The following is a 27689-nucleotide window of genomic DNA, read 5'->3' on the forward strand; positions in this document are numbered from 1 at the left end:
CAACTCTAGAAATGCAAAATGTTAACAGGTACTCTGTTACATAGAGAGTACATAGAAAAATAAGTTTGGAATATTCTGTGTGATATATAATATACCTTAGAGTTCACACTGTACAGTAGGATATTAAATATCCTAAGAAATTTGCAGTAAAGAAACAAGTATTTACTTTCATCCAGTGTTTTTCTTTTTTTATAATTCAATAAGAATTTATTGAGTGTCACTGTGAGCCAGACACTGTGTTAAATACTGGAATTCAAAAGAAAACACCTCATGTTTTTTCCTCTAATGAGGTCAAGTAAACATTTTTTTTTTAAACTTTTATTTTGGGTTCAGGGGTACATGTGCAGGTTTGTTTATAGGTAAATTCCATGTCACGAGGGTTTGGTGTACAGATTATTTCGTCACTCAGGTGATAAGCATAGTACCCAATTGGTATCATCTAGCATTTTCCAAACTAACTTAGCCTTATGGACTGCCCCTGGACCATCACCTATTTTTCTTTTCTCTTTGCGGAATGGCTATTAATATCTCACAGAGTGAATATCTTATGGAACACTGGAAAAAGTTTTATGGAAAAAGTTTAGAGCTTCTTTGCCTATAGGATGACTGTTTTCTCTCCAGGAGTACTTTTGCATATGTAGACCTCATTGTAATTGTAATGTACAACCTCTAAACATTTTTTTTTTTGATATTACTAAGCTTTTTAACCAACCCTTTTGTCTTTTTTTCAGTTACTTTGTCAGGGCATCCATTTAAAGGCTTTCTCCTAGAAGCGCGTAATGCTGAGGATCTGAATGGCCCTCCTATTGGCTCCTTCACATTGATTGACAGTGAAGTGTCACAACTTTTGACCTGTGAAGATATACAGGTTTGTGTTTAGAGTTGATCCTTGAACAATGTGGAGGTTACAAGTGCAGACCCCACCCCTGGGGAAATTGGAAATCTGTGTATAACTTTTGACTCCCCCCAGACTTAACTACAAATAGCCTATTGTTGACCAGAAGCCTTACTGATAACAAATAGTTGATTAACACATATTTTGTATTTATATGTGTTATATACTGTATTCTTACAATAAAGTAAGCTAGACAAGAGAAAAATCTTATTAAGAAAATAAGAGAAAATATATTTACTATTCATTAAATAGAAGTGGATTATCATAAAGGTCTTTATTCCCATTGCCTTCATGTTGAATGGGCTGAAGAGGAGAAGGAAGAGGAGTGGCTGGTCTTGCTGTCTTGGGGTGGGTGGAGGAGGTGGAAGGGGAGGCAGGAGAGGCACCACACTGGTGTAACTTTATGGAAATACATTGTAATTTCTGTCTGACTTTTTTGTTTTTTCGTTTTCTTAAAAATGTTTCTATATGGTACCAATTCTTCCCCGCTTTGCTTTAGTTTCAGTGCTATATCATAGGAGGGTCCATGTCGTAGAAGAAGGCAAAAGCAGTGTTGAATAATTGGAACCCTTCTGCCAGGTTGTCTAATGTCAGTTTGTTTTCTGGGACTGCTTCTTCTACATAGTCCTCATCGTCATCTGGCACTGGTTTGGAAACACTCACCATCAAGTTGTCTTCTGTTAATTCTTCTGTTGTGGTGTCTATTAGCTCTTGAATTTCTTGAAGATTCATATCTTGAAACCCTTCGTCCCCCACCTTTTTTTTCCATATTCACAGTCTCTTTTATGATTCCTTGATTGGCTCTGTAAATCTTTAAAAGTCATGCACAACATCTAGATACAGTGTTTCTTCAGCAGGAATTTATTGTTTTGGGTTTGATGGCTGTCTTGGCTTTTTCTATAATAACGATAGTATCTTCAATGGTGTAATCCTTCCAGACTTTCATGATGTTCTATCAGAGTTCTCTTCCATAGCGTTGACAATCATTTCCATCGAGTACTGTGTGTAAAGAGCCTTACATGTCCTTAAGACTTCCTGAGCTAGAGACTGAGTTAGAGACATTGTATTTGGAGGCAAGGAGGCTACTTCAGTGGCTTTGGTGTTGAGCTTATGGGGTTCTGGGTAGCAGGGGCATTGTCTAATATTGTATTAGGCTGTTCCTGTGTTGCTAAAAGAAGTGCCTAAGACTAGGCAATTTAATAAGGAAAGAGGCTTAATTGGCTCACTGTTCTGCAGGCTGTATAAGCATGGCACTGGCATCTGCTCAGCTTCTGGGGAGGCCTTAGGGAGGCCTCATGGCCTTTTACTCATGGCAGAAGCTGAAGCAGGAGCAGACACTTCACATGGTGAAAGCAACAGCAAGAGAGAGAGTTGGTGGGGGGGGAGGTGCCACATTTTACAACAACCAGATCTTGCTCACTATCTCGAGGAACAGCACCAAGCCATGAGGAATCTGCTCTCCTGACACAAACACCTCCCACCAGTTCCCACCTCCAACACTGGGGATTGCAATTTAACTTGAGAGTTGGGTGGGGACAAATATCCAAACTATATCAAATATCAATAGAACATTTATTTATTTATTTATTTAGAGACAGAGTCTCGCTCTGTCATCCAGGCTGGAGTGCAGTGGTGCGATCTCAGCTCACTGCAGCCTTTGCCTTCTGGGTTCAAGTGATTCTCCTGCCTCAGCCTCCTGAGTAGCTGGGATTATAGGCGCCCACCACCATGCATGGCTAATTTTTGTATTTTTAGTAGAAATGGGGTTTCATCATGTTGGCCAGGCTGGTGTCGAACTCCTGACCTCAACTGATCCTCCCGCCTCAGCCTCCCAAAGCACTGGGATTACATGCATGACCCACCATGCCGGCCAAAAGAACCTTTAAAAGGCAGTCTTTTACTGGCAAGGTGCTTCTTGTCTTCAGAGGTAAAACAGCCATGGAGCCAATCCAGACAAAGGTTTCTTATTGTCCAGGACTTCTTATAGTTACAACCAAAACACTGGCAGCTGATGTTTATCTTTTCCCTTCAAGGCTCGGGGATTAGCAGCCAGCAGCTTTATAGGTAAGAGCAGTCCTGATCATAAACTGACTGCATTTGCACAAAACAGTAGAGATAGCCTGCTCTTTCTTGCCTTAAATCCTGGTGCTTGCTTCTCTTCTTTACTAGTAAGTGACTTTGTGGCATTAATTTCCAAAATCGGGCACTTTTGTCTGCATTAAAAACCTGTTAAGGCAGATACACTTTCTCCTCAATGATTTTCTTTTCTTTCTTTCTTTTTTCTTTTTTTTTTTTGAGACGGAGTCTCCCTCTGTCGCCCAGGCTGGAGTGCAGTGGCCTGATCTCAACTCACTGCAAGCTCCGCCTCCCAGGTTCACGCCATTCTCCTGCCTCAGCCTCCCGAGTAGGTGGGACTACAGGCGCCCACCACAACGCCCGGCTAATTTTTTGTATTATTATTATTATTATTGTTATTATTTTTGGACGGAGTTTCACTCTTGTTGCCCACGCTGGAGTGCAATGGCGGGATCTTGGCTCACCGCAACCGCCTACTGGGTTCAAGCGATTATCCTGCTTCAGCCTCCTGAGTAGCTGGGATTACAGGCATGTGCCACCACGCCCGGCTAATTTTGTATTTTTAGTAGAGATGGGGTTTCTCCATGTTGGTCAGGCTGATCTTGAACACCCGACCTCAGGTGATCCGCCCGCCTCGGCCTCCCAAAGTGCTGGGATTACAGGTATGAGCCACTGCGCCCGGCCTTTTGTATTTTTAGTAGAGATGGGGTTTCACCGTGTTAGCCGGGATGGTATCGTCAATGATTTTCTTAATGACGCCTGGGAACTTGCCTGTTGCCTCTTGGTCAATAGAAGCTGCTTCTCTTGTTATCTTGACATTTTAAAAGCCAAACTTTTATTCTAAATTATCAAACTATCCTTTGCTGGTATTAAATTCTCCAGCTTTAGGCGCTTCACCTTCCATTTGCTTTACGTTGTCATATAATGACTTTGCTTTTTCTTGAATAATATTAGTCTATAAGTATCCCTTTCTTATAGCAATTCTTACACCTGCATAAAAGCTGCATTTCCGATATGAGATGAAAAGGTCTTTCACAAAAAATGTGAGGTTTTTGCATCTGTTGGCATAGCTGCAGTGACAGCTTCATGAATTTTCTTTTCTTTTCTTTCTTTCTTTTTTTTTTTTTACAATGGTTCTTATACTGGATTCATTTATCTTGATATGGCGGGCAACTGCAGCAGCAGACCTTAATCTACAGTATATATCAAGCAATTCAACTTTTTCTTGTAATGTCATGAGTTTTCTCTGCTTCTTGAGAACTCTTACCGCATCACTAGTGGCACTTCGTATGGGCCCCATGGTGTTATTCAAGGTTTACAGTAGTGCACAAAACACGATAAAACCTGGATGCAGTGGCTCATCCCTCTAATCCCAGTACTTTGGGAGGCTGAGGCTGGTGGATTGCTTGAGCTCAGGAGTTTGAGACCAGACTAGGAAACATGGCGGAACCCCGTCTCTACAAAACAATACAAAAATTAGCTGGGTGTGGTGGCATGTGCTTGTAGTCCCAACTACAGTTAATTTTATGCAGTTATGATTTAATACTGCATTTTTACATTTGTTTATATGTCTCTGTGAATGGCACATGTGTGGTCTGTTTGTGTATGTATGTTTTGATAAATTTTAACCTTTTGTGATAGGTGTGTGCATATTTTATGGTAGTAAATGATAAAATAGACTAATACCTATATATTTTGTGCATTTAAGACATACCTAACTTTTTAATTTTTTCAGTATTTCTAGCCTATGCAGTTTGTCTGAGTGTTTTCAAATTGTTGAAAACCTCCAAACGCTTTTCTAATATATTTATTGAAAAAAAATCTGTATATAAGTGGACCTATGCACTTCAAACCTGTGTTGTTCAAGGGTCAACTGTAGTTTGAAATTGCTCTCTGTCAGCTTTTTTGGGGGGTCTTTTCACTATAAGGTGGTGGTTGCAAGATAAATGATGACATTAACCATGTATTGTAAACATCTAAATGGATTCACAACAATCAGACTTTTTCCTTAATTTTATGTGCAATATGTTTTTACACATCAGCACCCTATAAAAGGTAAAGTAGTTTGAAGAATTTTTAGCTTGTGATGTTTTATATGAATATTGGCTCTTAATTATATTAATTTTTGAAGGGTTTTAATATTGAAGACAGAGATCTAGAGTATGAAAGGAGTCTAATTTTTTTTTTCATTTATTTACTCATTCATCCATTTATTTTTACACCAAAAATGGTCCTGAATGGGAGGGATAGGTGATGGACAAGACTTAATTACTCTTGCTCCTTGAAGAACTCCTTACTTTACATATAAGCACATCTATGAACACATAAGTAGAACCGTGTGATAACTTTGGTTAGAAGCATACACAGTGAGTGGGAAGCATAGCAGAGGGAGCCACACACAGCCTGGAAGGAATTGGGAGAGAGCTTCTTGGAGGAGGTGATCTTCAAGTAAGGCCTCAAAGAATGAGTAGGAGTTGGCCAGGTGCATGAAAGTGGGAAACAAGATTGTTCTAGAGAAAGGAATGACTAAAATATCATGCTACGTATTTGAAGGCAGGAAATTTTTCTCTTTCGAAGAGTCTTCTGCATTCTATTTGTATCTATTAATGGAAGAGATATAAATTTATAATGTACATGAAACAATGAGCAAGCTCTATCTAGTGTTAATGTACCCAGTGTTCACAGCTCTCTTCAGTTCTTAGATTTCTGTGGACTCTCATTTATTCACAGAGCCAGCTGCTAATATGTTCTCAACCAATCAACATTTCATTTATGGAGTGCCTGAGTCCTTCTTCTAAATAAAATAGTCTTCACCAGAATGCTAATGTCATGCAATGATAAATTACTTTGCAAAATGATAGAAGTTCCAGCCCTGCTGAGCTATTGAGTGACTGAATGGTAGTTCTTTTCCCTTTTATTTCAGGGATCAGCAGTGAGTCACAGAAGTGCATCTAAAAAAACAGAAATTAAAGTCTACTGGAATGCTCCAAGCAGTGCTCCAAATCACACACAGTTTCTGTGAGTATAAGAGTTTATAATTCTGGGCCAGGCATGGTGGCTCATGACTGTAATCCCAGCACTTTGGGATGCCAAGGTGGTGGATCACTTGAGCCCAGGCTTTTGAGACTGGCCTGGGCAACATGGTGAAACCCCATCTCTAAAAAAACGAAAAAAAAGTTTCCAACTCTGTAACTACTAGTATAATTGAAACCATAATTAGTCTGTATCATTTTCTGTACCTATTGGACATTCACACATGTAGGAGAGCTTTGGTATAGTAATAACACCACCTTCCTGATGCAGGAGTTTGTTTTGCTTTTTACCAGTGTATACCTATCACCTAGCGCAGGACCTGTCACCAAATACACATTTAATAGACATTTGTTGAGTGAATGAAGTCTTGTACTGCCTTAATCCTAATAAGAGCTATCAATTAATACTTGAGTCTTTATGTTATATAATACTACTTTTAGATTTGCTCCTGTGTTAGCATGAGAATACAAATGAAAGTCTTGAAATTTGGATGACTCTTACTCTTTTGCAGTGTTACAACTTGCAGATTAGACTCTCGGAAAGACTGCATGCCTCTCAAATTAAGAAACTCAGTAGAATTAAAACAGAACTTCTTCCTTATCCTACATACAAGGGGAAATGGAATGTTATAATGCCATCTAATGATTCTTGAGGGGTGATACGGACATATATTTTAAGGGAAGGATTGCTATCCTGACATGACTGTTTTCTTCACTTTGTGCGTGGGTCCCCAACACACAGTAACACAACTCTGCACTGGTATGTTAGATGGAATGTGAAAAAGGGGGTGTGACCCCAGTGAAAGCTGATGGTTACTGATGCAGCCTCTATTATAGCTTCTTGCTGTAGTTGCTTGCTACATATACCCTTTGGAAGAATTGAATACTGCACTCTGAAATGACTTGTAATATGTTCTTCATATGCCAGGAAGTAGAAATCTGTGCAGTTTTGTCCCTGGGTCTGACATCATGGCTATTGTGAATATGCCCCCAAAACAGACAAATAAGAAAAGAGGGACAGAGGGAGAGAAAGCAATAAAAATTTGTCAAGTGATGGGGTGGGAGAGAGTGGTTAGAGATTTGCCTCGGGCAAAATTAATAGTCCTGTTAGGTAGTAAGTCATGTTTTTCTAGTTTAGTCTTTCTTTTTTTTTTTCCTTTAACGTTTTGATCTGATTGTGACAGGACACAATTAGGGTTCTAATCTCACTGGTATTGCATTTCAGAGTCACAGTTGTTGAGAAGTATAAAATCTACTGGGTGAAGATTCCTGGTCCTATAATTTCACAACCAAATGCATTTCCTTTTACAACACCTAAAGCTACAGTAGTACCTTTGCCAACGTTACCTCCAGTTTCCCACTTAACCAAACCAGTAAGTAACAATTTTATTTTCTCTGTAGAGATGGGGTTTCACCGTGTTGCTCAGGCCGGTCTCGAACTCCTGAGCTCAAGTGATCCTCCTGCCTTGGAGTCACAAAGTGCTTGGAATTACAGGTGTGAGCCACTGTACCCAGCTTAAGTAACATTTTTATAGCTTCATTAAATGTAATCTAAATAATATGTGGCCAAATATAATGTCCATATATTATAAAATACAGAAGAGAAGGTAAACAAAATAAGACATTACATAAGAGTAAAGTGCTGTACTTAGTTTTCTTTATGTGAGCAAAGAGGTAAATTTGTGATTGGAAATTGTGGTTCTGTGTACTTTGTGTGGCAAAGTGCATAGAGAAGTAGCTGTGCTGGGTAGTGGTAGCACGTTTTGGAGTCCTCTGTAGGAATCTGAAGGAAGCCTTCATTGCAACCTTATGACTTACAGGTTAGAATGAAGGGAATGCAAGACCCTGCATGTTCGAGGTTTGGTCATGACATTCACCTGTAGTCTCTACTGGTAGTGGGTATGTTTTCATTTGAAAATAAATCTGATGAAGCAATAGTTTTTTTTCTTTCTTTTAAACACAGCCAGATATCAAAAGAAGAGCTTAAGTTAAATTTAGACAAGGTTTGGAGGAGATTCTTGAAATGGTGATATAACTCTTAGATCTCATTTCATTAAGGTCAGAGTCCTAGGGAATTGTATATGCTGAACAACAGAAAATGTCTTGTAAATTCATCAGTTAGAATTTCATCTAGGCCCTCTGATTTAAAAGATTTATGATTGACAAGACATATCTTGGAAAGTGTTATGCGTATTAGAAACATAAGGAAGAAGGGTTTTACTGCAGGAAATTCTGATAAGTTAGACTTCTCAATTCAGAAGTGGATACAATAAAAAAAAAAACGTGTTGAGAAAGGTTGTTTCAGTTGAAAGAACAAACATGGGCCTAGATACTGACTTGCCTAATTTTCGTGTGTCTTTGGGCAAATTACTTAATTTTCAGTCTCAGTTTCCTCACCTATAGAAGGAGATGTAATAATATTAGCTCTTAGTATCACTGTAAGAATTAAAATAATGAATGTAAGTTTTCTATAACTGTGTCTTGCATTTAATAGATATTCAGTAAACATTAGTTCCTTTTCTTTTTCCTTCTTTTTATTATCCTTTTGTACCTTTTTATTCACATAGAGAAGACAAAGTAATGCGCTTTGCTCCTTATTTTGTTTTCCTTCTCTTCAACATCTTGTAGCATATGGGCACTATATTTGATTACATTATTATGATTGTTGCACTTTCGTTTGACCATACAATTAGATCTGTTATTTGTACTAGCTCTCAGTTTAGGCTTAATCCTTATTTAATTAAAAGCTGCTTTAGGGAAATACACAGTCAGTTTGGACCTGAGCTTCCCAGTAGGAATCTGTTGACAATATTGCTGTCTTTCCATATATTCAATTAAAGGCTCTTGTTGGAACTTTTATTGTGTCTTTGTGCCATGTTTATAATCTCTAATTATAGGGAGGTTCATTCAGAGTCAAAGGTTTATAGCATTTTTAGAGCTCGAAGATACCTCAGGGTCTATTTCTTACAGTTTTCTTGTGTAGTTGAAGGTTCAGGGATCCTGAGAGAACAAGTCCTTTGGCAAACATGATGTAGGGAAGGGGAGAGCAGAGACCAAAGTCCAAGCTTCTTAGTTCCCCAGTGGCTTGTTCTCTTCACCCTAGTATGATCTGTTTTTACATTTCCATGAACTCTAGTTACATAATGTTTAGCTCTCTTCTGAAATTTACTGTCACAGCATTCGAACAAAGTCTGCTCATTTATCAGATTATACAGCTGATTTTTTTTTCTAAGACTCTTCGTCTTATATTCCTTATCAAGAAGCTCTGGATTAAGTCATCCGATTGTTGCTTATTTCTCCCCCCAATAAATCACTACGGTTATTTGGAATGCTGGTAAATTGGGGCAACCATTTTTTTCTTATGTCATTTTAGTATGAAATTTGAATCAGAATTCTAGAAGCAGAATCCACAACCTAAATATAATAGCTTGCTAAGTATTTATTTGTTTGCTTTTTAAATCTTCATCTCTGAGAACTAGAGGATACCCTTTAGGCAGGAACGTTAGTGTCATTTAAGTCTTAGGGACTGAAATATTACCTCAAAAATTTCTCAAAACTTATCAGAAACTTTGCTCCAAAACATACTTAATGTGAAATGTTTTGTGTATTACAGGAGCTTTAATACTCTTGCACAATTACAGCCCAACAAGTGTATGTTTTCCAAATTTTAATTAAAATTAATTAAGTTTAAAAGTTCATAACCTAACTACTGCTCTGATCATTTTTAATTTGGGATGTGTCTTTTGTTTCCTTATTTGAATGCTAATTATGGAAAGGTATTCTCATTAATTTGGGAGCTACCCGTACTTGAAGGTAGTTATTCTTCTGTCATTGCCAATGAACTGCTTGTTTGATAATTAAGATTTTTTTTTCCTCTGTCATTTTTCTAGTTCAGTGCCTCAGATTGTGGGAACAAGAAGTTCTGTATTAGGAGTCCTTTGAACTGTGACCCAGAGAAGGAGGCTTCCTGTGTCTTCTTGTCCTTCACAAGAGATGACCAATCGGTGATGGTTGAAATGAGTGGCCCCAGTAAAGGCTATTTATCCTTTGCATTGTCTCATGATCAGTGGATGGTTGGTACCTCTCACTTACATAAGTGGTAACAAAAGGAGAATCACGGCTAGGCATGGTGGCTCATGCCTGTAATCCCAGCACTTTGGGAGGCCGAGGGAGGTGGATCACGAGGTCGGGAGTTCAAGACCAGCCTGGCCGAGATGGTGAAACCCCACCTCTACTAAAAATACAAAAATTAGCCTAGCGTCGTGGCGGGCACCTGTAATCCTGGCTGCACGGGAGGCTGAGGCAGGAGAATCACTTGAACCTGGGAGGCAGAGGTTGCAGTGAGCCAAGATTGTGCCACTGCACTCCAGCCTGGGCGACAGAGTGAGACTCTGTCTAAAATCACCCCCCCAAAACAAACAAACAAAAAACCAAAAGGAGAATCACTGAAACTGTTTGTTCCAGGGTCAAATGATCATCCAGGAGAAACTAACTTAGAACAGATTCTAAGTTAAATGGCTTTGAGTACTGTATGATTTTAACAGTTGGGCAATTACTTCCAAGAACAGGCTGTCCTAAGGAAAGTTTGGAAGATCATTTTATTTCCAGTGTATTTGCCATTTTATGTCTGTCTATCTCTTTGCGATAAAGCAGGAAATACAGTTAAGAAAAGTTGTTCTGCATAAAATGTCATGTTTTTTGTAATGCTTTTCAAACCAGAATTGTTTATTCAAGTGGCCAGAACTAAAACATGTGTTCCTGCTCTTTTGTCCTATTTTAGTAGTCATCAGTGCCTTTCCTAAAAAGAGAATTAAACTTGTATATCCAGGCAGCATGTATTACAGTAGGCTCCTTTGTCAAATCAGCAGAAGGCAGCATTTATTTTAAGCCGATTCTCACTCATCCTGGGTAGTGCTGAAATGGATTAAATGATTCTGTAGGTGGCAGCCTTGTGCTGTGGTGTGGAAGAGCAGAGGCCTGCATAAGCACCTCGCTTTCCTAGGGAGCAGGAAGAGTATTGTGGCCAGGACGTGTATAAGTCCTGTTCAAGCAGAGTGGGCCTTGGGACATAGGGATGGACAGAAATGGAGAAAGCCCCTTATTAGCACAGGCAAGGGGTCTTGTCTTGAGAGTTTTCTTCTTATCAGGATTTAAACTTAACACCACTTCTTTAGGGAATCATATTTCAGAAAAAGAAAAGGAACTCTGACATGGCTGTAATAGAAAAACTAATACTCGTCCTGAAAGTGCACTTGATCACATTGGTCCTGGAGCAGTGTTTGCAAGTATTGTAAGACGCTGGATGTAACTAACTTTCTTTTTTTTTTTTAATTGTCCTAATTCTTTTTTTTATTCTTTTTTATTTTTATTTTATTTTATTATTATTACACTTTAAGTTTTAGGGTACATGTGCACAATGTGCAGGTTTGTTACATATGTATACATGTGCCATGTTGGTGTGCTGCACCCATTAACTCGTCATTTAACATTAGGTATATCTCCTAATGCTATCCCTCCCCACTCTCCCCACCCCACAACAGTCCCCGGAGTGTGATGTCCCCCTTCCTGTGTCCATGTGTTCTCATTGTTCAATTCCCACCTATGAGTGAGAACACGCGGTGTTTGGTTTTTTGTCCTTGCGATAGTTTGCTGAGAATGATGTAGGATACCATTTCAGTATGTATATATGACCTACATATTTCACTAGACACCTCTAGAATGCACTTCTATCTTCTTTCATTAAACAAAAGATATACCTTAAGTCTATGAGATACAAAAGATACCATGTACTTAAAAAAGTAACATATAAGAAATAATGAATCCTTCCCCTTCCAAGTTGCTTGTATAGGAAATTTTATACTTGCTCAGCTGATGCGCTGATTGTTCAAAACATTTTCCCCACTTCCTTTTGTGATTGCCATCAGACCTGTAGCATATTCTTTTGGATATTCTTAGTGTTGGCAAAAATGAACAATGTTTAGTGTATAAGGTGAATGAGGTTGAGTTGAAAATAAAATATGACTATAAAGCAATAATGATAGGTGGTGGTAGTGCTGCTGTCATGTGAATGTGATAAAACTGGCTAGAAAGGAAATTCTGAAAATGAGTCCAAAAAGGATTAACCTGTTGAATGAATGTATAGTTTCATTAAGGTTCATCTCTGAGTTACAGCACTCATTTAGATATATGCTCTAGCCACTTAAAAAAAAATCCAACTTATTCCAGTCACTTTATAGCCAAGATTCGTGCTATAGTATACAGATACATTTCCTTTTACTGGTTACATAAAACCTGTAAGCAAGAGGGAAAGACTATTACTGCATTCAGTATGGTAATGAGTAGCCCACAGGTAGGTCAGTTATTCTGTTCTAAATTGTAGGTGTTGATGGCACAAAAGCATTTATCTCTAATTCAAGATATATTTATCTTACTTAGAAATCTTATCTGTTTCCAGTATAGTACTCATCAAAAATGTTTACAAAAAAGGCTTAATTACGCAGGTGCAGTTGATTTACAGAGCAATCCTGTTTAATGATTAAAATAATCAGTACACCTGTTTGACTAACTGGGGGGAAATGAGTCATCCTCAAAATATATTTTTAAGTGGTTATTTCTATTTTTGGTTATTACTTTTAAAACTTTCAGGTATTTTTGTGACCTGCTATTTCTTCGGAGTGTATAATGTAAATTTAAATACTGAAGGTATCTGATGTCACGAATACTCATTCGATAACCTAAATTATACCCCTTTTTCAATTTGGCTTGTAAATTAATGTTAGCAATTATTTTGGTATGTTAGACCTCATCACTAAAATAAAAATGTGTAATTTACCCTATTTCTGATAATAATGACTTGCTAATATGTGAATTTTAACTGAATTTCCAAGTACAATAAGTCCTCACTTCATGTCGTCAATAGGTTCTTGGAGCCTCTGACTTTAAGTGAGGCTACATACAGCAGTTCCTTGAATAATATCATTTCCTTCAATATTGTTCTGTTATGGCATTGATGAGGAAAGAATATTGGCCATGTTGTATGTTGTTTTGCTTAAAGTCATAATTTTCAAGAACTTACCTATGAGTTTAAGTGAAGATGTACTGTACATACCTCTTTCCTATTTGAGATATTTTGTTAAATAATGTAAAGTCTATCAAGTATGCACATTATTAGCTTCCTTCCTTCTCCTTCCACTGCGCTGTATCATCTTACTCCACACATGATCTCTCCATGCCCCAACTCCAGGATGTCCCCAATCCTGAACTCCCTTGGACTCCAGACTGTGATTTCCAGCTGCAGGCTGGTCTCGTCCAGATGTGTGTTCCTGGACAGCACAAAGCAACATCTAAAAGACTGAACTTTTTATTATGCCTCCTGATGTCTCCTTGTCTTCCCCATTCTTGGTGATCAGCAATGTTAGGAAAGCAGCTACCATTGTTGATGGCTTGTTTCTTGTTGGGTACTGTCCTAGGCAATTTATAAACACATCAGTTACTGCTGCCAGCATCTTTTTTGGTATTCAGAGAAATGTTGGTTTTGACTTGGATTCCTTCCTTTCATCCATCTTTCAGGTCCTTCCTTCTGCCATTTCCAATTTTTTGTTTTGAAAAGTTTTAAACCTCAATAAAAGTTAAAAAGATAGTACAGTGAACACCCATAAGCCCTTCACCTAGATTTGCCACTTTATCTTTCTATTTCTATCTACCTGATTATTGTGGTGTATATAAATACATATTTTTTCCTTGAATTATTTGAAAGTAAATTATAGATAGTCATGACATTTCATCTCTAAGGTTTTCAACATGTGTCTTCTAAGAACATGGACATTCTCCTACAATTACCACAATATTTTTATCACATTAAGAAAATTTAACATTAATTTTATGTAACAGACAATCTGTATTCCAATTTTCCCAGTTGTCCCAATAAAGTCCTTTGTTTTATAAAAATATTTCTTATTCAGGATCCAATCAGTTATTACTCAGGGCATTTAGTTGTTATATCTCTTGGATCTCCTTTACTTTAGAACAGCTACTTAATCCTTTTTCTTTTTTATAAATTAAATTCAGGCCAGTTATTTGTAGAATATTCTACAATTTATATAATAGATTTATATTAAGACTTTTTGGCACAAATGCTACGTAAGGGATATTATTTCCACATCAGTGCATTGTTTCAAAAGTTTCGTAATGTCCAATTGTTCTATTATTGATGATACTATGTTTGATCACTGGTGTCTGTCAGATTTCTGTATCATGAAGTCTATTTTCTTTTTGTAATAAGTAATATGTGGGATGATACTTTGAGTCTGTATGAATAATCTGTTCCCCAATAGCCTGTAACTAGGTTTTTGCGTTTATTGATTTTTCTCCTATGAATCAATTGTTACATTTGTGGTTGCAAAATGGTGATCTTCTAACTTACTTATTAGCTGGCGTTCTTATGAAAATACGAGTTTTCTTTTCTCTGCACTTGCCCTTCCCTTTTATATAACACTGTGGACTGATGGGTTTCTTTTGTCCATTGTGTTGTAGTTTATTACCACCATTCATTCTTTTAGAGGGTCATATTGACGCCAATGCGGCCAATGGGAGCCCTTTCAAGCAGGCTTCTGTGCCCTTTTGATGTGTCTCCACCACTTTTGAGCATGTCTTTGTTTCTGGTGTAACAAGATGTTCTCCATTCATACTTTCATGCATTTCATCATTTCTCAAAAGAGCTTTATTTCCTTTTAGTAGGAATAGATCTAGAAATCAAGATTTGGGTGCTAATATGTTCACTGCTACTGATCTCCAGGTATTCTGATTCTATCTTTGACATACCTCTTTCATTCTCTTTGTTGCATTGTCACTATCTCTGACTTGGCTTGTAGTTTTACTGTCTGCTTCCTGGACTGCTGTAGTAACCCGCCATTAGTCCTCTTGCTTCCATGATTTCCTCTTTCATTTCATCCTTCACACAGCCATTGGAATTTTCTCCCCAAGCCACATTTAAGATCGTCTTGGCTGGGCGTGGTGGCTCATGCCTATAATCCCAGCACTTTGGGAGTCTGTGGTGGGAGGATTGCTTGAGCCCAGGAATTCAAGATGAGCCTGGGAACACATGGCGAGACCCTCATCTCTACAAAAAATTCATAAAAAATTAGCTGGGCGTAGTGGCATGCAGCTGTGGTTCCAGATACCTGGGAGGCTGAGGTGGGAGGATCACTTGATCCCAGGAGGTCAAAGCTGCAGTGAGCTGTATTTGCACCACTGCATTCCAACCTAGGTGACAGAACAAGATCCTGTCTCAAAAAAAAAAAAAAATTGTCTCAAAAATATCCCTCCAAACCTTTGGCAAAACTTTAGTAATTATAGAAAAACTGTTCTTTTCTTAAAGCATGGTGCTCACTACTTTGGGAATACTTCTAGAATTTTCAGCCTTAGAGCTCTCTTTTTATCCTTTATATATTTTAGCTAGCAAAACTACCTGTTTCTTAAAATTTTCATATTTCTATATCATTGGTCCTAGAAGTTCTTCAACTTGGAAAACGTTTCCTTTAATCTCATCTTTACCTTGTCCTCCTATAAATACGTTTTATCTTCTAAGGTCTGCTTAATTACTGTCTTTTCTGATAAACCATTTTCAATTCTCTGGCCATACATAATTTGTCTTTTCATGTCACTTTACCTATCTGTCTGGCTCAATAAAATATAGCTTTAGGTTATAAGAGCCATATTCTTATAATAAAGTCATTTTTGTTTCTCCCACAGTGTCCAGCTTAATGTTCTCTCATAGGATGCTCTCTAAATGCTTGACTTGAGAGGGGCAAACTGGGGAGAGAGCTTCAGTACAACCCAGGGATTTGGTGGAAGTTCTTATATGGTGTACTTTTATGCTTTCAAACTTGAGGTTTCTAGAACTGCCTGGAGCCTGAGGTTGGAGTAGCACGTTCACTTACTCTTCATTTGGAATAGTGAGAACTGAGAGTTACCTGCTGTCTATCCCCATCATCTTCTCTAATATTTGGGAGGTCTACTTGTATTGATTTTATTTGACTTCTTATCCTCAGTTTGCCTCAAATCAACCATTATTTGTATTAAAATTTTTTGTGTAACAAAAGAATTTCTATGTCTCATTCATGATGGATATTCTAGAAAACATGCATTGTTTAAATCAGGGTTCAGGCCCAGCATGGTGGCTTACACCTGTAGTCTCATCACTTTGGGTGGCTGAGGCAGGAGGATTGCTTAAGCCCAAGATTTCAAGACCAGCCTGGGCAACAGGGCGAGAATCCATCTCTACTTTTTTAAAAAATAAAAAATAAATCGGGGTTCAAAAAACGTTTTCTATAAGGACCAGGTAGTAACTATTTTAGAGTTCGTGGGCAATATGGTCTCTGTTGTAGCTACTAAACTCTGTTGTAGTATAAAAGCAGCCATAGATGATATGTACATGAATAAATGTGGCTGTGTTCCAATGAAACATGGACATTGAATTTCAGTTTGATTTATTTTCATTTGTCATGAAACATTCTTTTCACCACCTAAGTATGTAGAAGTCATTCTTAAACTATGAGCTATATAGAAACAAGCTTTAGGTTGAATTTGATTTGCTGGCCATGGTTTGTTGACTCCTGGTTTAAGTCATGATTGCTCCAAATTTCTTATCTTGAATTGGGCTAATTCTGATTTTATTGTAATATGTGTAACAGTACATAATTACTTTGCTAAGAGTACATCCTTGAGAGTTTGTAAAAGTGGAACATTTAAAAATAAAGTTGAATCTGAAACTATAGAAGTATGTTAGAATCTAATATTGGAATTTATAGCAAGATTTGTTGTAACCAGGTAGTCTTGGACCTTGTTTAAAGAATTGGGTGACTAAAGCACATAAAGAACCTTGTTAGATAGTTTATGGAGAAACCAAGTGAAAGACCAAACCGTGGATAATAACTTAAAATCGAGATTATTCCTTTGTGCCATTGTTTAAATGTACTTTGAAGTTACAGTCTGCTTCTTTTTTGGTATTCTTTTTCATTCTTTTTTCCCCTATTAATTGACAGTCTGCTTTTTGATTATCACTTTATTTTATTCTATTTTATTTCTCTTTTTTGGAGGCAAGGTCTCCCTCAGTTGCCCAGGCTGGTGTGCAGTGGCATGATCATGTCACACTGCAGACTTGACCTCCTGGGCTCAAGTGATTCTCCTGCCACAGCCTTCTGAGTAGCTGGGACCATAGGCATGCATCACCATGCTTGGCTGATTTTTTTTTTTTTTTTGAGACTGAGTTTCGCTCTGTTGCCCTGGCTGGAGTGCAGTGGCGCGATCTCGGCTCACTGCCAGCTCCGCCTCCCGGGTTCACGCCATTCTCCTGTCTCAGCCTCCTGAGTAGCTGGGACTACAGGCGCCCACTACCATGCCCAGCTAATTTTTTGTATTTTTAGTAGAGACGGGGTTTCACCATGTTAGCCAGGATGGTCTGGATCTCCTGACCTCGTGATCTGCCCGCCTCGGCCTCCCAAAGTGCTGGGACTACAGGCGTAAGCCACCTTGCCCGGCCTGCTTGGCTGATTTAAAAAAAATTTTTTTTAGGATGAAGTCTCACCATATTGCCCAGGCTGATCTCAAACTCCTGGCTTCAAGCAATCCTCCTGCCTTGGCCTCCCAAAGTGCTAGAATTATGGGTGTGAGTCACTGTGTCTGGCTTGATTATCACTTTAAAGAATAAGATCTAACTTTCAGAGTTAAGGATCCTTGGAGACTAAAGGATAGATCAGAGGTAGATTGTTTGACTAATTCCTCCTTGAGTGCAGGTATTTTTGCCTCAGTTATATAACATTAAATCTATTGAATATGTACACTATGTAGCAATATTTCTTTACAGTGTCTTCCATCTTGGAAGTTACCAAAAAATATCCAGTACAATGCAGTGTATTTGGTCATTAAAATATGTAGGATATAGATCTTTATTAATAAATAAATATCTGGAGTATTGTTTATGGTAAGTTAATTGAAAAAAGGTAACAGAACTCTATATTTTCCCATCTGGGAAGGAAAAAATAGGTATAATACAAATAGGTTTGGATGAATATACATGAAAATATTAAAGTGGTGTTCGATTAGTGATGGGTTTATGAACATATAAACATGTTATATATCTATCTTAATCTATTATTTTACACTGAAATTCTAGTGCTTTTGTATTATAACAAAATTATTTGCAACTCGCAAATTAGATAGCCAGTTCTCTAGAATTCATAGCATCATTCATGATTCAGTAAATTATGTTTTCAAAGCATCACATAATATTTGGTTTCCTGATGTACTTTTTTAAAAAGAGAAAATAAAATGCTGAAATTCCTTTGAGCTTTTTTTCTCATTTGCAATTGTTTTTCAGGGTGATGATGATGCTTATCTGTGTATTCATGAAGATCAGACTGTGTACATCCAGCCTTCCCATTTAACGGGGCGAAGTCACCCTGTAATGGACTCCAGGGTAGGTGTGAAAATTCTGGGAACCTCCACCTGGAGACCCGCTTTCCGGCTGTGTGGCTATCACTGGCATGGCTGTGCTGCTAGATTGCCTCCAACCCCCACAGTTCTACCTAGCCTGAGCAGGGGCCTGCCAGCAGGGCTCCTCTCATAATGATTTCTGAGAAACTTTTCTACACTTCAGAAGTTTCTCTTGTAGGAAAAGATGAATTCTTGCTTGTGTCACTTACATCCTTTTGGTTGTATCTTACAAAAAAGTACTTTATGGTTTATTAAGATGGTCAGGGCATCAGCTTCCTTTCAAAAGCTTACAGACGGGTTTCTAAGACAGAGGATGACATTAGTGACAAAATTTCTTGACTAGTGAGAAAGAGGAGCACATTTGATGAAGGCTGGAGATGCCTTGGACAGTTGTCTTAAGTGCCCTTTGTTGGCATGTGTGTCAAAGGTGGGCTATTTCTGGTAGAGAAGTGTCTTTTTTGCAGGACAGTTGACAAGCAAATGAGCTCTGAAAGAACAGTAGCTATCACTTAATGACATAGCAAATGAGCTCTGACTGAGCAGTAGCTATTACTTAATCACACAACTGTGCACAGCCTTCCCATGGGATTGACTCCCAAGGCTGGCTTGGAACTTCTCCCCAGTTGCATATTGCATTTTGGCCACTAGGGTAGTACTTGTTAATTGTTTATTTCAATGTTTTTGATTGTATACTAGTGGCCAGATGGAGTTAGTACATCTGTTAAAATTTCTAACCTAGCTAGAGGAATTGTGGGGTTCTGGCTCAAAGTAAAAATAATATTTTTTCTTTTTGCCAAGTGGGATAAAGACAAATAAACTGGGAGAAAATGTTTCTTGTTCTCTTCAAAGAGGAAGTGGAAAAACAATGACTCTGCAGACAAAACATGCACATACGATCTTAGAGAAAGGAAACTGAACAGGGCAGGATTTTGATCATATCTTATTTTTAGAAAATCTTTGGAAAGTGCTGAGAAGACCCATTGTGTGTGTTTGTAGGATACCCTTGAGGATATGGCTTGGAGGTTGGCGGACGGTGTTATGCAGTGTTCTTTCAGAAGAAACATTACCCTTCCTGGAGTTAAGAATAGATTTGATCTAAACACAAGCTATTACATATTTCTAGCAGATGGTGCAGCTAATGATGGTAAGTATATTGTTAAGCTGTCTTTTCAAGTGTCTTTTTCTCTCTTCTTCCCTCTCTTTCCCCCATTTTTGGAAAAACTACTGTAATTGCCCATTTTTAAGGCACACGCTTTCCTATAAATGTCAAATTTTGCCAGAAACTGGATAAAGGTAGAAAAATTTTGCTGGAAACTAGATAGAGGTAGAGTGTCCATTGTGTTATAAGGCAACAATGCTCAAGATAAAAATGGCTTCTGATTAGTAAAATGCATGTGACCAGAAGAACTATAAATACCTAATAAGAAGCCATGTATTTGGGCTTCCCTGAGTGTAGTGATAGTAGATTAACATTGCAGGGGACCTAGAAGCGGTGCCTTTGAGGTTGTTGCAAGAGATATTGGCTCCTGTGGAGAAACTTGCCCAATATGAATCTCATCTCCTTAGACCTGAGCTTTCTCTAGGGAGGCGGGGAGGGAAAAAAGAGAATAGCTCCTGGACAGCTGAGTAAGCTGCTGTAAGACCTCCCATTGAGGGGAGAATGCCTCACACTGCCTTGCTGGTGTGGTATGTTTCCTGTCTGACATCTTTCTATGTGACTCTGATGCCAAGTACAGCCTAACATAGTTTTATGAGTCTGAATCTTTATTCTCAAGAAGACTACACTGGTGGATATTGCAACACATATTAATAGGAATAATTCGATTTTGTTTCAGGTCTTGGCTAATGATTTTTGAGGAACTGCAGGAAATGCCAATGTAGCATTTAATGACTCATCTCTTAGGAGATAACATTGCTCCAAAACTTTGAGAATATAGCCCAGTTTGAAAATGGTGAGAAGGTAGATGTCTAGAGTGGAGAGACAGAGATGGGGTAAAAGAAAGGAAGAGCAGGAAATGTGATACAGGCAAATTGTGAAAAGCCTACAGTTCTATCATGTGTTTTAGATTTTCTACTCTTGGTAAAGCAGACTCCCAAAAAGTTTTGAAGCAGAATAAAATATCTGCTCAATGTTAAAATTTAGGAACATTTAAATTAATTAACTTGCTTCTTTTTATTAATTTATTTTTTTTGCTGAAGGAAGAATGCTAAAGGAACATTTTTAGATTTAGATATAGGTGATACATGTAGTTATCTTAGTCAAATCATTTGCTCTTGTTTGCACCAGCAACAGCAAATATGGCTTGAAAATAATTTCTTAATATGGCTTGATAATAATGAGTAAAAATTTCTTAATATGAGTAATAATTTCTTAATATGGCTTGATAATTATGAGTAAAAATTACTCAGTGCTTATTGAGTGTCAGTCAGTGGCTAAGCATTTTAGATAGATTCTTCATTTTTATCTTCATAAAATACAAGCTAGAGGTGTACTATTATTATCCCTTTTATCTAGGAGGAAATTCAGACTTAGAAAGGTGAAGTAATTTGCCCAGACAAGTAAACGGTGCAGTTGGAATTTGGCCTTTAGAGCCTGTGTATTCAGTACTTTAGAACATGGGAAATGGACTGGGTGCAGTGGCTCACGCCTATAATCCCAGCACTTTGAAAGATCGAGACAGGTGGATTGCTCGAGCCCAGGAGTTCCAGACCAGCCTTGGCAAAACCAGGTCTCTATTCAAAAACAACAACAACAACAAAAAAATAGAAATTAGCTGGGTGTGGTAGTGTGCACCTGTGGTCCTAGCTACTCGGGAGGCTGAGGTGGAAGGATTGCCCGAGCCCAGGAGGTTGAGGCTGCAGTGAGCTATGATTGCACCACTGCATTCCAGCCTGGGCAACTAAGGGAGACCCTGTCTCAAAAAGAAAAGGAACATGGGAAATGTAGGGAATTAATTTTTAATGAGGAAAAGGTCAAGTATTTGTGTTTTTAAACAGCTACTACTAAAGTGCAGATCATTGTGTTGTTATGATTGCAGCTATCACTTGTTGCATATTACATGTATCTCATTTATTTCTCACAGAGGCTTTGCATGTAGGTATTTTGTTGCTTTTTTTAGAGATAAGGAAACTGGGACCTAGTAGGGTCAAGCAGCTTGTTCAAAATCAAACAAGTAGCAGAGCCAGGAATTAAACCCAGGTTGCTTCCAATTACAAAAGTTGTATCCTTTCTATAATATCAGACTGCTTCTTTTGGTGTCTGTGTTAGTCTGTTCTCACACTGCTATAAAGAACTACCTGATCTAGAACTAGAAATACCATTTGACCCAGCCATCCCATTACTGGGTATATACCCAAAGGACTATAAATCATGCTGCTATAAAGACACATGCACACGTATGTTTATTGCGGCATTATTCACAATAGCAAAGACTTGGAACCAACCCAAATGTCCAACAATGATAGACTGGATTAAGAAAATGTGGCACATATACACCATGGAATACTATGCAGCCATAAAAAATGATGAGTTCATGTCCTTTGTAGGGACATGGATGAAACTGGAAACCATCATTCTCAGTAAACTATCACAAGAACAAAAAACCAAACACCGCATATTCTCACTCATAGGTGGGAATTGAACAATGAGATCACATGGACACAGGAAGGGGAATATCACACTCTGGGGACTGTTGTGGGGTGGGGGGAGGGGGGAGGGATAGCATTGGGAGATATACCTAATGCTAGATGACGAGTTAGTGGGTGCAGCACACCAGAATGGCACATGTATACATATGTAACTAACCTGCACAATGTGCACATGTACCCTAAAACTTAAAGTATAATAAAAAAAAAAATTTAAAAAAAAAAAAAAAAAAAAAAAAAAAAAAAAAAAAGAACTACCTGAGACTGGGTAATTTATGAAGAAAATAGATTTAATTGATTCACAGTTCCACAGCCTATACAGGAAGCATGGCTCAGGAGGCCTCAGGAAACTTACAATCATGGCAGAAGGCAAAGGGGAAGTAGCCACATCTTACGTGGTGACAGGAGAGAGAGAGAGTGAAGGTGGAAGTGCCACACGTTTTTAAACAACGAGATCTCCTTAGAACTCATTCACTATCATGAGAACAGCAAGGGGGAGGTGTTCCCCCATGATTCAATCACCTCCCACCAGGCTCTTCCTCCAACACATGGAGATTACAATTCAAAGTGAGATTTGGGTGGGAGCACAGACCCAAACTATATCAGTGCCCAACATGTTATAGATACTTCATAAATGATTATTGATTCAAATGGATTTCTTAAATTGCTAGGGGATTTAATGGTTTATACTTTTTAAAGTTTTATACTTAAAATTATACTTTAGAGGAAAACTATTTCATTTAAATGGAGAAATTCTGTTGTATAATAAATTTTAAATGTGTGGGTATACAGCAGGTGAAATGTTTCTTCGTAGGTTAGCAATGTAGAAATCAGAACATGTTTTCTTTTAAATGATAGTTCTAACACTCCCTCAGAAACACCTAGTTGATGGATGATCCATGTGAAAATAGAGAATTGTTCCCCCTCTCTTGCCGGCTGATGTTGCTGTGCTGATGGTATGGGAGGGAAAATCTCTGTCTTGGCTCCTCTGTGGTGTTTCTCCAAGTGTCCCGCTTAATGTGCTTCGGAACCACCTGGAGTGACTGCTAGCAATGCAGATTCCTGAACTCCATCTCAGACCCACTGAGTCTCTTTTGTTGATGCATGGAATCTGCATTTATAGGCATCCCAGGTGGTTTTATGTGTGCTGTAGTTTGATAACTTACTGCTCTAGGATAGGGTTTTCCCAAGTAAGCTATGCACATTGCAAGACGGTCGAGGGGATACAGGGAACAATACTAGAACTTTGTTTAGATTTACTTTTATGTCATTAAAATTTTAAATATTTTAATATATTTTATAGTGTACATCAGGGATCCCCAACCGACGGGCCATGGACTGGTACTGGTCTGTGACCTGTTAGGAACTGGGCCGCACAGCAGGAGGTGAGCAGTGGGTGAGTGAGCGTTACTGTCCTGTCAGATCAGCGGTAGCATTAGGTTCTCATAGGAGCACGAACCCCATTGTCAACTGCGCATGTGAAGGATCTAGGTTGTGTGCTCCTTATGAGAATCTAATGCATTTTGATCTAAGGTGGAGAAGTTTCATCCCAAAACCATCGCTGCCCTTCTTCCATGGAAAAATTGTGTTCCATGGAACTGGTCCCTGGTGCCAAAAAGGTTGGGGACTGCTGGTGTACATAAGATATTAATACATATTAATATCTTAATATGTATTAGATATAATATATATTAATACAATATGTATTAGGTGTAATAGATATTAATACAATATAATCCAATAAACATGAATCTGTTTATTAACAAAAATATACATATATTTGCAGCACAAGCTAATTTTTTTTTTTTAACTGGTACAGTGCAAAGCACACAAAACAAAACACTCCAATAAACAAACCTGGAGATTGCTATTCCTGGGAATGAATTTTCCAGTCTTTTTGTACTGGGGAACAAAGGACAGTTATCACATAAATCATTGCCTCTTCTATTACTTAGCTTTATGTATGTGGACCATTTATAAATTGAAATTTGCTTAAAAGCAGTAAGACTTTGTAAGGTTTAAGCCAATTTTCAAAGCTATCATATAATCTCTGTAACCCATATAAATGTAAAATGTATCCAATTTCAATAAAGTCTCCTAACAATCTATCCATTTAAAACCTTTTTCTAACTGCTATTTTCTTCATGTTGCTGACATTGTCCTGTCTTGGGATAAGCAGTCATGTGAAATACTGAGTGTTTAAACTGAAAGATAGAAATCACTTGGGTAATTAAGTAATTCACAATGAGGAAATCTACCAATTTTAATAATTAATGAAGTAGAGACACAGCTGTCACATGACCTGTTATTTAAAGAATTTAGGAATACTGTAGGTAACCTATTACTGCTGGTTCTTGCACTAAGCATGAACTCCCTTTGAGCAAGACTGCAAAATTATAATGGAGCCACACAATGGAACTCTGAAATCATAATGGACTTCTGCTTTCATGAAGGTTAAGTTCATACTTAGTTCATGGCTCTATAGTGATTCAGAGTTTAAACACATTTTCTTCCAACTTGTCTCTCAGGCTTGTTGGGCTTGGAGTCTCTTTTTCATCACTACCACTCAATGAATGCAAGATTTTTGCTTCCCCAGTGCCTTTCTTGTCATGTTTGATAGTTTTCTTGATCATTTTCTTTTTGACACTTTTGTAGCTCCTGACAGTTACTGTCTTTTTCTTCTTGACATTCTCTTCTGTAGGCATTCATTACATAAAACTCTTCTTTCTCATTTTCTGCTTTATAACAAGCCATGGTAAAATAGTATTCACTGGATGAGTAACCAGGTGTCCTAACACCATTTTTTTGAATAGTCCATGTTTTCTCACTGCTTTAAAAGCCTCTTTATCATATACTAAAAATCTATCAATAAATTGAATTATTTCTAGTGTATCTGTTCCTCTATTGATATATTTGTCTATTCCTGCATTAGTTAGAATTGCTATTGCTTTATAATAGGTGTGTGAGTTTTGATAAAACATGATTCCCCTTCTGGCCTTCTTTTTCAAGAATTTTTGCTTCTTCATATGTATCTGTTCTTCTAGATAAACTTCAGACATAATTTGTCAAATTCTTCTTTTTTTTGAGATAGGGTCTCACTCTGTTGCCCAGGCTGGAGTGCAGTGGGGCAATCACTGCTCACTGAAGCTCGACCTCCCGGGCTCAAGCCATCCTCCCACCTCTGCCTCCCTAGTAGCTGGGACTACAGCCATGTGCCACCATTCTCAGCTAATTTGTTGTATTTTTTGTAGAGATGGGGTCTCGTCATGTTGCCCAGGCTGTTCTCCAACTCCCCGGCTCAAGCTGATTTGTCAAGTTCTATTAAAAATCCTGTTGGGGTTGTGATTGAAATTGTAATGCAATTTTAGAGCAAGTTAGAGAATAATAACTCTGTGCAATAGTGAGTCTGTCTATGCAGGAACACATTGGGATATTCCATTTATTCCAATCCTGCATATGTGTCTTTCAATGAAATTTTATGGTTTTCTACATATCTTCATATAGGGCTTATATATATATATATATAATATATATATATATAATATATATATTTGGTTACTTTGTTCCTATGTATTTTATAGTTGTCTAAAGCAAATTATTGTGAATGGAATTGTTTTTCATACGTTTTCTAAATATATTGTCATATAGGAAAGTTATTCATTATTGAATATTTATTTAAATTTTAAGCCTCCTAATTTCCAGTTGATTATCTTGGATTTTTCTATATAAATGTCATATCCTGTGCAAATAATGACAGGTTAATAGCCCTCATTTTCTTTCTTGTCTCATAGCATTGTTTAGTTCTTGCTGAATAATGTAGAATGGTAAATGAGGTGGCAAGAATTTTTGTGGTTATTTTTTATTTTGATGAAAATGCGTCCGATATTCAGTGTTAAATGTCTTGTTTGTTGTATTTTTCTTGTGGATATCCTTTATGGTGTTGAGGAAATATTCTTTTGTTTCTAACTTTAATAAGAATTCATATGAATGTGTGCTGAATTTCATCAAATGTCTTTTGGGCAGTGATTGAGATGATATTTTATCATTACTTTAATAGATTTCTGGACAGTGAATGATCCTCACATTCCTGGAATAAACCTTACTTGGTCATGTTTTATTATTCTCTTAATATATAACTGATTTGATTTACTAATATTTTCTTTAAGCTTTTTACATCTATATTCATAAGTGATTTTTGTTTATGTTGTGAATGTGTGCGAATGTGTGGGGTGCTTGTGTGAATGTACACATGCGTAGTTTTGATTTCAGGGTTATACTAAACTCATAGAGTAAACTCTAGAAGAGTTTAAATAAAAAAGAATTTTTAACAGGCGAGGCACAGTGGCTTATGCTGTAATCCAAGCACTTTGAGAGACCGAGACGGGCAGATCACTCGAGCCCAGGAGTTTGAGACCAGCCTGGGCAACATGATGAAACCCATCTCCACAAAAAATACACAAATTAGCTGGGCGTGGTGGTGTGTGTCTGTGGTCCCAGCTACTTGGGAGGCTGAGGTGGGGGGATCTCTGGAGCCTGGGAGGTCAAGGCTGCAATGAGTTGTGATTACACCACTGCACTCCAGCCTGGACAACAGAGTGAGACCCTGTCTCAAAAATAATAATAATAATAAAATAAAATAAATAAACAAATTAAGGAAAAATTTTAATGGTATGGTAGAACTCACCCATATAACGGTCTGGATGTTGGATGGAAATATTTGACTAATTAAAAAGAATTTTTCGACCAGGCATGGTGGCTCACGCCTGTTATCCCAGCACTTTGGGAGGCCGAGGCAGGTGGATCATGAGGTCAGGAGTTCAAGACCAGCCTGGCCAAGATGGCGAAACCCCATCTCTACTAAAAATACAAAAATTAGCCTGGTGCAGTGGCAGGCTCCTGTAATCCCAGCTACTCGGGAGTCTGAGGCAGGAGAATGGCTTGAACCTGGGCGGCAGAGGTTGCAGTGAGCCAAGATTGTGCCACGGCACTCCAGCCTGGGCGACAGAGTGAGACTCCATCTCAAAAAAAAAAAAAAAAAAAAAAAGAGTTTCTATTGTTGTTACTCTCCATGGTTACTACTACTTTGGTCAATTTTTGTAATTCTATATTTCTCCCCCCAAATTCACCTATTTTGTTTAGATTTTGAGATTTTTGGGGGCTGATTTAAAGTTGTATACAGTGTTTTTATATAAAATGGTCTTCTATATTAGCAGCTATGTCACCCTTTAAATTTCCTTTTTTTTTTTTTTTTTAATTGAGACGGAGTCTTGCTCTATCTCGCAGTCTAGAGTGCAGTGGTGGGATCTCCGCTCACTGCAACCTCTGCCTCCTGGGTTCAAGTGTTCAAGTGAGTCTCCTGCCTCAGCCTCCTGAGTAGCTGGGATTACAGGTGCCCACCAGCGCACCCGGCTAATTTTTGTAGTTTTAGCAGAGACAGGGTTTCACCATCTTGGCCAGGCTGGTCTCGAACTCTTGACCTCGTGATCCACCCACCTCAGCCTCCCAAAGTGCTGGAATTACAGGCGTGAGCCACCACACCCAGCCATCCT

General features: G+C 38.1%; 1 protein-coding gene across 3 annotated transcripts in view; it reads left to right on the forward strand.

Annotated features, from left to right (window-relative positions):
- Window positions 1–27689, forward strand: part of FRRS1 (ferric chelate reductase 1) — a 63822-nt gene that overhangs the window by 18488 nt on the left and 17645 nt on the right. For all 3 annotated transcript variants that reach the window (XR_010130332.1, XM_055352832.2, XM_031005595.3), the window contains 6 exons: window positions 732–868; window positions 5895–5989; window positions 7229–7376; window positions 9894–10076; window positions 18380–18478; window positions 19492–19639. Coding sequence is in view for 2 of the 3 variants with exons in the window: in XM_055352832.2 (XP_055208807.1) it covers window positions 732–868; window positions 5895–5989; window positions 7229–7376; window positions 9894–10076; window positions 18380–18478; window positions 19492–19639 (810 nt within the window). In the remaining variant the exon portion in view is untranslated. The remainder of the gene's footprint in view (window positions 1–731; window positions 869–5894; window positions 5990–7228; window positions 7377–9893; window positions 10077–18379; window positions 18479–19491; window positions 19640–27689) is intronic.

This window comes from Gorilla gorilla, chromosome 1 (assembly GCF_029281585.2).
Source record: "Gorilla gorilla gorilla isolate KB3781 chromosome 1, NHGRI_mGorGor1-v2.1_pri, whole genome shotgun sequence".
Taxonomy (NCBI): domain Eukaryota; kingdom Metazoa; phylum Chordata; class Mammalia; order Primates; family Hominidae; genus Gorilla; species Gorilla gorilla.